Source organism: Pagrus pagrus (assembly GCF_965226575.1).
Source record: "Pagrus pagrus genome assembly, chromosome: 22".
NCBI classification, from domain to species: domain Eukaryota; kingdom Metazoa; phylum Chordata; class Actinopteri; order Spariformes; family Sparidae; genus Pagrus; species Pagrus pagrus.
Window position 1 is genome coordinate 2,609,399 of NC_140204.1, and position 12,203 is coordinate 2,621,601.

At 37.5% G+C, this 12,203-nt stretch overlaps 1 protein-coding gene and 1 long non-coding RNA gene across 2 annotated transcripts; one reads left to right on the forward strand and one right to left on the reverse strand.

Moving 5' to 3' along the window:
- Nucleotides 1-779: 779 nt before the first annotated feature.
- Nucleotides 780-7,335, reverse strand: LOC311251851 (uncharacterized protein; the record flags this gene model as incomplete). The annotated part of the gene is made up of 3 exons (XM_084344496.1): nt 4,987-7,335; nt 4,125-4,244; nt 780-1,345 (listed from the first exon to the last, which is right to left on the reverse strand). Exons 1-3 carry the CDS (start codon nt 5,345-5,347, stop codon nt 780-782), a joined length of 1,047 nt encoding a protein of 348 aa, XP_084200622.1. The 5' UTR covers nt 5,348-7,335.
- A 6-nt stretch (nt 7,336-7,341) lies between these two features.
- Nucleotides 7,342-10,953, forward strand: LOC311252056. The gene is made up of 3 exons (XR_014621481.1): nt 7,342-7,777; nt 8,845-9,819; nt 10,619-10,953. It is a non-coding gene; the product is annotated as an uncharacterized lncRNA (long non-coding RNA).
- Nucleotides 10,954-12,203: the final 1,250 nt, after the last annotated feature.

Genomic DNA, 12,203 nt, shown 5'->3' on the forward strand with positions numbered 1-12,203 from the left:
AGCACACACACAAGTAGTTTAACCAATAAAAACACGAGATAAAAAGCAAGCGAGCATATCTATCAGAACAGACAACATGGTAATTAAAAAGAAAACAAAATTGGCTAAATTAAAAATACATTGCATATGTTACGTTGATATGAAAGTATTGACAATATTCACGTTACTCCATATTTTCTCTGATAATGCTTAATGAATGCAAAAAATATGGCCAAAATGGGTAGTCATTTGCGAAGGTAATCATCATCATATTACAATATAATCATAAAGGAAATAGAGACACTGCATTTTTTTTCAAATGGCTGCTGTTGTTTCTGAACTGGGTGCCTCAGTCCTGACTGTCTGTTCTCTATCAGCAGCAGAAATCACTTTGCGATCGATGAACGATGCAATCAAATCAATGTGAGAGTTTTGTAACCATCACATGTACATATTATTACAGTATAGGTCTTATACATTACCACTGAAGGAGCTCGTCTGAACAGTGCGCTCAACTCATTTTTGTATTGTAGAAACACAAGCTAATACAACATATCATCAACTTTTAAATACATATGTCGTCGTCCAGAAGCAGTTTCTTATTTACACGTCCAGCAGTTGAGCAGCGTTAACATTCATTTAGCACCGTGTTTCTGGACACCTGATGAATGTCAGTTCAGAATTCACTCTCTTCTAGTTGTGTTTCTTGGTGTCTGTTAGTTCATCTGAACACATCTGGCTCTTTAGCCGTTAAATGCTCGACTATGTTCACTAACTCGGCCCCAACTTGTTCTGTTGTCTTATTCCTTCCCTCTTCTCTCTGACTGAAGTTTACTCTGAATCTCCTCCATCTGTTTCTTAATTTCCTGCATGTTGCTCTCTACCTGCTTCTTCTTTTCAGTTATTCTTATGATCTCATCAATGATACTCCTCGTTAGTTCTTCTGTGGTCATTTGCAGTTGTTGATGATCTTTCTTTCTCTCCCCCAGGTTATTGTTGGCCTCTTGTATGATTTCTTTGAGTTTTAAGTATCCCTGTGCTCTGTTCACTGTTTTATCTCCCTCCTTCTCTGTTACTTCTTTGTCCACTGTTTTAAACTTCTTTTCATTCTCCTCCATCTGTTTCTCTGCCTTCTGCTGTTGGTCGATGAGTTGCTCTTTCTGCTTCACTAGTTTGTCACCCACTTCCTTCAGTATCTCAATAATCTTTGTCATTTCTTTCTGTTCCTCATCTTTGTTGCTTAACTCCTCATTGAGTTTTGCCAATATCTTATCCAGATCCTCCATTTTCTCACTCTCTGTCATGAGCTGCTCTCCGCTTCCTTCTTCTTTCTCTTCATTTGTGTTCTTGTAGCGAGTGTTTGTCTCTGTAGAAACAGAAGCAGTGTTACACAACACATTTTAGACCAGGGATGGGGAACCTCCGGCCTCCCGGCCCGTGAGGCAATCCCGTAAGTACACACACAAACAATTAATTCAGTAAAAATTATTTCAAATGTGCAATTAAATGCCCCCAGGGCTGGTGTCTGTCTTTCCGGGCCATGATCAAGGTCATTGAACACAACATCAGTGTAATGCTGCCTTCATGTGCTATGGTATTTATGGTAAATACCAAAAGACGACGTGAAAAGTGCACATGAACACCCTTTCATGTGGTATTTTCCACTGGGCAACTCGTATTTTTTGATGCCCGAGTTGCCGAGATGAGATAACCTGTCACCTTTTCAACATGGCGGCGAACAACGAAAGATTTGTGAATGGTAAGCAATGTACACTACTAAACGTGTTTTGCTACTGTAAGTGGATCGTTTTTGGAGCCTATAAAGTGTTGCTCCATTGACAATTGTAATATGATGCGTTAACACTCGGGGTCAGTTTTTAAAATACCGTTATGGTTTGGTTTTACCTCCCCAGAGCAGATGCTAGCAGATGTCAATAGGAGCTTATTTTCTCTGTACAACAACAAAAGCACATGAACACAACGCACTGGTAAATACCAGATCACAAGTGGAAAATACCATCTGTACCATAGCACATGAAGGCAGCATAACTGTCATCATGTCGTGTCCTCAGTGATTGACAGGTGACAACAACGAGAGGAGACTAGTGTCGCCTGAAAAGGAACATGGCGACTAAAAAAGAGAAGTTGAGTGTCGCTCTTTCCAGGACAAATGGACTTATGAGCTCTTCTTTGTGGACCTGAGAGGTGAGCCCGTGTGCCTGGTGTGTGGGGACGCGCTGTCCGGATGAAAAAGGCAAACTTTGAGCGCCATTACAGCGCGAAACATTATAAAATGGACGACGTGAAAGGACAAGCGCGGTGGGTAAAGTTCCCGCTCTCCGGCGGAGTTTGAGGGACCAGGACAACGTGACGCAGGCTAGCTTCGTGGTCAGTAGCTAATTTAGTAATAACCTTATGAGACAACTCAGATTTGTCATTTTCAAATGATTTAAAGCTGTTATGAGATTTTAGAGGGCTGATTTTTTTGGTCACATCAGAATGCTCTGAAATGATTTGACGTTATAAGGTTGTTTGCTGTCAGTCTGTGGAGAAACTTCAGTTTTCTTTCAATAGCAGACTGAATTCAGGGGGTTATAACTCAGATCTGTCATGTTCGAGTGATTTAAAGCTGATATATGACATTTTAGAGGGCTGAATTTTTTTAATTTCATGATTTGAGGTATATTATAAGGTTATCTACTGCTTAAACTACGAAACATCAGTGAATATAAAACCAACAGGAACAGATTATTAAAACATTAATTGGATTAAAACAGTAAGACACACTGACATGGATCATATTGGCTAAAACGTTAATTAATGGTCATGATATTTATGTTATTGGAATTAAGTTAAAAAGGCCATAAAAATATGTTGTGAGCTGCTGACCTTAAACAAAAAAAATCATGGCCCCTGAGGGATGGTATGAAAATTGAAATGGCCCTCGATAGGAAAAAGGTTCCCCACCCCTGTTTTAGATAAACGACTGTCTGAGACACACAGACTAAAATAAAATACATTTGTGGAACATTAGTTCATTCATATGACACCAAATCATATCTTTACTGTGCTTCTGGATTAAAGGATAACTACCGTTTTTTACAACCTGGACCTTATTTCCAGCAAAATATATGATCCTTTACTCACCCAGATAACTTTGGTGTCATTCGGCGTCGTTCGGACGAAATTAGATCCAGTGTAGCGCCGATATATCCATATAATGCGAGTGACGGGGCAGCGACACACAGCCTCTATGAGCATTATCTGCCACGAAACTAGTTCATTTCACCAATATTTTGTTACGATACGCTAGTGCTATTCCCCTCTGAGTCCGGGCTCGTCTGTTGTGAACATCCGGGGTCTGTAGGCTGATCTACTACCTCTGACCTGGAAGATGTCGTCTCTGAGCTGCGCGCGCACCCGCGACAGCCCAGCTTGTTTACCTGTAGCTGCTACTGCTAGTTTGACCCCGGATGTTGATAACGGACGAGCCCGGACTGAGAGGGGAATAGCACGAGCGTATCATGACAAAATATTGGTGAAATGAACTAGTTTCGTGGCAGATAATGCGCTATATAGAGGCTGTGTGTCGCTGCCCCGTCACTCACATTATATGGATATATCGGCGCTACACTGGATCTAATTTCGTCCAAACGATGCCGAATGACACCAAAGTTATCTGGGTGAGTAAATTATCATATAGTTTGCTAGAAATAAGGTCCAGGTTGTAAAAAACGGTAGTTATCCTTTAAGGCAAAATAAAGGTCGACTTGGAGTGCTGTTTTGTTCCTTTGTTCCTTTTACATAATGAACTTCATAAGACTTTGATTATGCAATCTGAATGTTCAGTACAGATAAATTAACCTTTTTCAGCAAAAACTTTAAGTAATACTGATTTGAGATGATTTGCCGTATCATAACCATAAGAGAAAAATTATTATTAGAAATGGCAAATACATTTTTGGTTTACTGGTTTTCCTGCGTCTCCATTTCTAAACCAAAAGGACGTAACCATTAATTTTGAGACATTATGAATGCTAACTTTTATACTGTGTTGTGATGATCATCTCTTCCGATTATCATAACCATAAGTGTAACAGACAGAACATCATTACTAAAAAAGTGAAATGATTGTTTTCTCTCACCAATTTTGCTTTGTCTCCATTTCCAGACCAAAAGGACAACAGCGATGACAAACATGACACCAAGCAACACACTGATGGCAACACAAGGAGTACAACTTGATGGGGCCATGAAGACGTCTTCTGGAATGAGATGAGAGAGAAACACTTCTATAAAACTTCACGTTAGACAGAAAACATATAGTTTGTTTGCCACCCACCAACCAGCAGGGTGGTTTGAAGCTGAAACTATTTTTCAAAATCTTTTCAACCTGGAACATGAATCTGTGTCATGTCCATGAACATGAACTCATCAGAATGTCCAACAACACAAAGCAGTCAGATTGTAACAAACCCCAGGTCCGGCAAAATATTATAAGTCAACAGTTTATGGTTTCTTTGAGGTTTTGACTTCAACACTGTATTTATTGTGTGTTGAGGGAATATTATGGACATTTCAGGTGCACTTACATTTAGTTTAACCTCCAAACACTAGTTTAGAAGCTGTTTGGTTGTTTACAACCTGTCTGATTGTCCAACCTGTCATGTTTCTGCCTGGTATGACTTATTTGATCAGATCTCTCAAAGATCCCCCTATTCTATATTATTATAACATCAATTTTAATAATATACTATAATATGTCATTTTGACTGGTAGAAATAACAGTCAAAACAACACAGAAGTTAATCAATTGGAATTATCCTTTTATATACTATAATATTTGTATTAATTAAGCCTTAAATGCATATTTTTTTCAACTGTTCCAGATAAAAGAGCTGCACATTTTTACTACTGATACTTCTGAAAAGCCAATTCGTCAATTTTCCAACTGCACAATGATCCTGGTATGTTCCACTACAAAACTTCCCAAACACGTTTTCTCACCTATCTTCAGTTCGATGAAAGCTTCTTTCCATAATGAAGGAAGGAAGCATTTGTATTTTCCTGCGTCAGAGGTTTTCACTCTGAAGAGTTTCATGGAGACGTTTCCGTTAATCAGCTGATCCACAAACAGAGCCGTGCGGTAATTATACAATGGATTTTGACTCTGATACACCAGCCGTCCATCTTGGTGAACATGGATGTACTCGGGGTCCAACCCAGGTTTGGTCCACTCCACTGCCCTGGAACTGGCACTGATGGGAGGATCAAGGCGACAGGATAGAATGACATCATCTCCAGCGTGGGCTATGATTGGTTGAGTTGAACAAATCAGGTTTGACTGCCCTGTAAGGAAAGGAAACATAAGTGGCTGCTAAAGGGTAAAAAAAAACCTGTGAGCGTTTGTGCGTTTTCGCATTTTGTCTAGTTGTAACTTGCACTTATGTAGAATATGTACAAAAAAACACAATCACAAACAGCAGAGATACAGTTTCTAATAGATTATGAGTCTGTTTTCTTTCCAGATTTGCTCTTTGGATTTTCCAGAAAGTAGAACATCTAATGAAATGATTGCTGCAGACTGTAAGCCAGCTGTGCTCTGTGAACAGGTGAATTGTGTTGAGTTTAGCATGTTCTTGTAGACCGTTATAACAATTTAAAGTCTGAAGGTTTTTTTTTTTTAGATTGCCTTGAATTTATCCATTAGTGCCGAGTTGGGTTCAGGTGACGAGACACAAATTAACACACTTTTTTTTTTTTTTCAGGAAAAATGTTTTGCCATTTGGTCCAGGGACTTGTGGGATTAGATTTTTCTAAGCATGTTTTAATCCTGTGAGTCAGTTTACCTGTGGTTACTGGGAGACTGCAGAGTAAAAATAGCCAGAATCCAAGCCAGTTGAAGAGACACATTTTCTTCTGTGCACAGAAAAGAGGAATTCAAGGTGACTAAAGTTATGTTTTCAAAAAATATATAAAACACTAACCTGACAGATATTCCAGGATGAAACCAGGATCAGTTCAGTGTATACAAGTAGTCTGAACATCAATGTATCTTAACTTAAATCACTTTAAAGTAGCATGCACATGACATTAAAGGAAGTATTTAGTAACAGTTGTTTCCAGTTAAATCAATTACTGAAATAGATGATATTGTATATCTGATAAAGTATAATATGTGTTCTATTTTTCTTCATTCAGACATTGTAGATTTATGTAGACACAACAGTTGCCCTTGAGAAAAGCTCTTTGTTTGCACTCGGTCATATAATGAGTGTTGCTTTATACAGTTTCAGTGTGATTTTGGGTAAAAGCAGTGAAACCAAAATCTTAACAAAAGTAGCAGATATAATTACAACTGTTTAATCATCATCAGAATGTAAAACAGTGTTATTGAAAAGTAGTTCTGAGCCGGCTTACCGTGAAAGAAGTTGTTGGTTTTTGTCCAGGTTCAGATTAGACCTTGGACTGTTTATCACTTTATGATTTTATAACTCTATAGAGCAGAAACTGTGACGACGGTTGGTTACTGGTTTTATATTAACAGAGACATTTCATCTATAGACTGGATCCAACCAACTGCTGTGATGAGAAAGTTTTATTTAGTTTCTGCTCAAGTGGGACTGTTCTTTACTAGAGCATCTTTAAAAATATTTACGTCAATTTGTTCTACAATTTTAGCTTTCCAAAACGACAAATGACACATACAGGAAGTTAAATGTTCAAGTAAGCTTTTTTTTTTAACTTAAAAAGTGAATGTTGGAAAAATCACTTCAAGAGAACAAGACAAGCAGCATTGAAGCATTTTTCTTTTTTCTGTTTTTCTTTTTTTACTTTACAGATCACAATGAACATATTTGAATGTATTAATATTTTCTCATGTTAAAAACTGCCAACACAGTATTTCTGCACAGAACTGAGAGAAGTAGACACTTGAAACACTGAAGCATTGTGCTCTCTCTTACTTCTGACTCTGCTAAATAATGTCATTTTTCACACACTATCTAACAAGCTTGTTTTTTTGCTTATTTGCCAGCAGAAAAATGATGTTAAGTAAACATGACATGCTGCTGTTGTTTCCCCAAAATATTTTGCTCAGTTCATTATATAAATATATTTCTCATGGTGAAATTTTGACACGAATTTGATCAAACAATAGAACATTTATTTGTACAGTTTATTTATATACACTACAGCATACACTGGCTTTAACTATTCAAATGCACAAGCATACACACACACACACACACACACACACACACACACACGTAATTTAACCAATGAAGACATTAGATAAAAAGCAAACAAACATATCTATCAAAACAGACAATAACATGGTAATTAAAAAAAAAACCCAAAATGAGTAAAACACCACAAAAAACATCCACAGGTACAAACATTTTTTTCCCCCCCTTTTTAACTGTCATTGTATTTTTCCACTGTGATTTTATTGGCTAAATTAAAAATACATTGCATACGTTATGTTGATATGAAAGTATTGACAATCTTGACATTAGTTCATATTATCTTTGATAATGCTCAATAAATGCAACAAATATGGCCCACATGGGTAGTAAGTTGCAAGAGAACAAGAACAATGCATAAGTAAATCATCATCATACTACAATATAATCATAAACGAAATTTTTAAAAATGCAATTGTTTTTCAAATGGCTGCTGCTGTTTTTCTGAACTGGGTGCCTCAGTCCTGATTGTCTGTTCTCTATCAGCAGCAGAAAACACTCTACAGTTTTCATTCACCTGCTGGAGTGTTGGAGAACGATGCAATCAAATCAATGTGAGAGTTTGTAACCATCACATACATATTATTACAGTATAGGTCTTATACATTACCACTGAAGGAGCTCGTCTGAACAGTGCGCTCAACTCGTTTTTGTATTGTAGAAACACAAGCTAATACAACATATCATCAACTTTTAAATACATATGTCATCGTCCAGAAGCAGTTTCTTATTTACACGTCCAGCAGTTGAGCAGCATTAACATTCATTTAGCACCGTGTTTCTGGACACCTGATGAATGTAAGTTCAGAATTCACTCTCTTCTAGTTGTGTTTCTTGGTGTCTGTTAGTTCATCTGAACACATCTGGCTCTTTAGCCGTTAAATGCTCGACTATGTTCACTAGCTCGGCCCCAACTTGTTCTGTTGTCTTATTTCTTCCCTCTTCTCTCTGACTGAAGTTTACTCTGAATCTCCTCCATCTGTTTCTTAATTTCCTGCATGTTGCTCTCTACTTGCTTCTTCTTTTCACTTATTGTCTTGATCTCATCCATGATACTCTTCAATAGTTCTTCTGTGTTCATTTGCAGATATTGATGGTCTTTCTTTCTCTCCCCCAGGTTATTGTTGGCCTCTTGTATGATTTCTTTGAGTTTTAAGTATCCCTGTGCTCTGTTCACTGTTTTATCTCCCTCCTTCTCTGTTACTTCTTTGTCCACTGTTTTAAACTTCTTTTCATTCTCCTCCATCTGTTTCTCTGCCTTCTGCTGTTGGTTGATGAGTTGCTCTTTCTGCTTCACTAGTTTGTCACTCACTTCCTTCAGTATCTCAATAATCTTTGTCATTTCTTTCTGTTCCTCATCTTTGTTGTTTAACTCCTCATTGAGTTTTGCCAATATCTTATCCAGATCCTCCATTTTCTTGCTCTCTGTCATGAGTTGCTCTCCGCTTCCTTCTTCTTTCTCTTCATTTGTGTTCTTGTAGCGAGTGTTTGTCTCTGTAGAAACAGAAGCAGTGTTACACAACACATTTTAGAAAAAACAATTGTGAAACTGCATGAGACACAGAGACCAAACTAAAATTGTTGAAAGTATAACCAAATCATATCTTTACTGTACTTCTAGATCATTTCATTTCAACATACAGCTCACACCATTTCAAACAGGAAGCTCCTCTCTGACACCTTATCGGATGGCAAAATAAAGGTTGACTTTGAGTGTTATTTTGTTCCTTTGTTCCTTTTACATAATAAACTTTATAACGCTTTGATAATGCAATCTGAATTTTCAATACAGATAAATTAACCTTTTTCAGCAAAAACTTAAAGTAATACGGATTTGAGATGATTTGCCACATATCATAAGCATAAGTTTAAGAGAAACATTAGAAATAATCCATTTTGGCTTACTGGTTTCCATTTCAAGACCAAAAGGACGTAACCATTCATTTTGAGAAACATTATGAATGCTAACTTTTATACTGTTTTGTGATGATCATCTGTTATGCTTATGATAACCAAACAGAGTTGTGCGGTAATAAAGTGTAATAGACAGAAAATCATCACTAAAAAAGTGAAATGATTGTTATTTCTCACCAGTTTGTCTCCATTTCCAGACCAAAAGGACAACTGCAAGAACAAACATGACACCAAGCAACACACTGATGGCAACACAAGGAGTGCAACTTGATGGGGCCATGAAGAAATCATCTGAAATTAAAACAAAAACAAAAAGAGAGCATCACCTTTATGAAACTTGGACAGCTAACCTAATGTCTCTTTTTTTATGATTTGGAAGCTGAAAATGGTTCTCTGAAATCACGTCTACCTGGAACATGTATGTGTGTCTCTCTGGTCTGGCTGATGTGGTTCTGTTGGACTCTACAGGTGAAGCTGTTGCCGTGTCTCTTCTCCACAGTCACTCTGCTGCTGACAGTATAGAGGTCATCAGGACCTCTGACTGTCTCTGTAGGTCCAGCAGAGAGGAGGTTTCCCTCAGCGTCCAGCCAGAACACCTCAGGTTCTGGGTACCAGCCCTCAGACTGACAGTCTAACATCACTCCACTGCTGCTTTTGTGGATACCTGCTAACCTGATACCAGGTAAGGAGACTGCACCTGGTGATGTGGAGAAATTTCAAACAAATTAATGGTTCAGTTTTTAAATGATGTACAGCATCTTTTCTACCTTAATTACTACAACAGCATCGGCTCAGTCTAACTGTGGCCCATGTTATTGAGTATACATAGTCAACAATTTAATATTTTAGCAACACATCATTGACAAATTTTAACAAAATAATTGGCTTCTGTTCTTCTTTGAACCTGACAATTAACTACTATGACAAAAAAATAAATAAATTGCCTCTCTTTATAAAAACAGTGCAAATGAGAGCAACTGAGGTAGACCTCCGTGTGTGCCTTTTAATAAATTCCTGCCATAACATCGGCTTTGTGTTCATAAAGGCCAGGTTTCACAGAGTATGATTTAATTTATGTAATTGTATGATATTCAGTGCTATAATGGGCTATGTAATCTTTAATAACATTTAGTATAGCAGTGCATCGTTGGATTTTGCTAATGTGGTCTAATTTTGCCGTTGCAAAAAGAAAGGGCTGATAAACAACGCCTATAACACGACAGTGAACTTCAAATTTCAAGACAATGGGTGAATTAGACAAAGATGTTGTTGAACTTTGTTCTTTGAAGTAGAAAAGTTGTATATATAAGACAGTGAAGTCATTGGACTTACCAACCAGAAGCTCAACTAAGTGCTCTTCACTCAGTTTTGGAATGTAACATCTGTATACCCCGTTATCAGAGACGTTCACTTTGGAGAGTGTCAGTGAAAGGTCTCCATGTTTCAGTTTGCTGATGGACAGTGATGCTCTTCCCTTGTAGGCCTTGTTTTGGTCCACCGGAAGTTCCTGAGCATCATGCCACACATAGACAAATCTGGGGTCCAGGTCAGGTCTTCCCCACTCCATTGTCATGGAAACAGCATCCACAGGAGCTTCCAGCTGACATGGCAAAACAATGTCATCACCGACCATAGCCATGACTGGCTGAGGTGGACCGAACTCCTGTGACTGACCTGGGAAAAAGTAGGTCTATTTTAAATTCTGTTCTTGAACATTTATTATGAACATCTTTGTTTGTGGCCTTTGTGATATCTTTAGAGTTTCAGTGCTAGAAAACTGTCCAAGAGGCACAAATAAGCTTTGTTCATTTAAGGCAAAATCACCAGCAGGTTGGATGTAACATAATTGATGCAGTACAGCTAGTTTCATATTTTTCAGAATAAAAAACAAGTTCCATATAGTAGTATTTGTCTGACATATACATATATATAACTTGATTTGCAACAATCATGGTATGTCATCTGATTGGAATATTTAAATGTTGCAAAATCCTAATTGGTGCTAACAGGTATGTTACATCACCTTTTTTAGCCCCACCCACTTCAAACCAGTGAGAGGAGCATAGACAGAAATATAAGCAAACAGATCTCTCATATAAAATGACCTTAACTGTTTTGCCTGTAGGATCCCATCACTCACATCCCCATCCAACATACTTATGTGCCTGCATGACAGAATTGAATGAGTTGCATTTTATATTATATTTGTAATCCAAAAAACAATGCAGTGAGACAACAAAAAACTCACCAACCTTGACGTCACTGTGGATCTGAATCTACATTTTTTGCATGAGTTTAAGTTAAACTTGTGAATAAAAAGATGCAACTTGCTAACCGTAAATGTGCACTTACTAGAGATACTCAAAATAACATAATTGTTGCCTTAATAACCAAATCAATAACCAAAACGTTATTGATGTATGTGTGTAAGTTACCTCCACAAAAGTGTGTTAGGAGAAGGCAGACAGCCGAAACACTGACAGCTCTGATACGTACATCCTTAACGGGAATCATCCTCGACTGCTAAAAAAGTCAAGAATAGAAAAGAAAAGAATCAAAAGATATTAATACCAACTGACTCCATTTTCACACAAGAGCCAAATTTCTCACTGAGCTGATTAACAAAAGTAGGCTACTGTGAAAATCCACTTTAAAATGGACGTAACTCCAGATAGAATTTAAATTACTGGAGGACCAGCAAGCTAAGTATAGTTAGCAACTGCATCTGTAATTATTATTGGGAAGGGGTTACAAAGTATGTATAAACTAACGAACGCGTTGTAATAACATTTTCTGAAATCTTGACAAAAGATTAGATAGAATTTTTAAATTTGAAAATCCAACATACCTGACGGTCAAACTGTCGTCGTGCCTCGCCTCAACTCTCAGTAAACTGAATGGTCAAAGTCCTCAAACAACATGTTGTGTTTTGAATGATACCATGTATACTGAATGAGGTGTGTTCACGTTGTAGCACTTATACAGATTTGTATGTCTACGCTTCTATACCACATATAATAACTGAACCGTGGCCATAGTTGTAGGAAATTAATTAAGTTGTACATT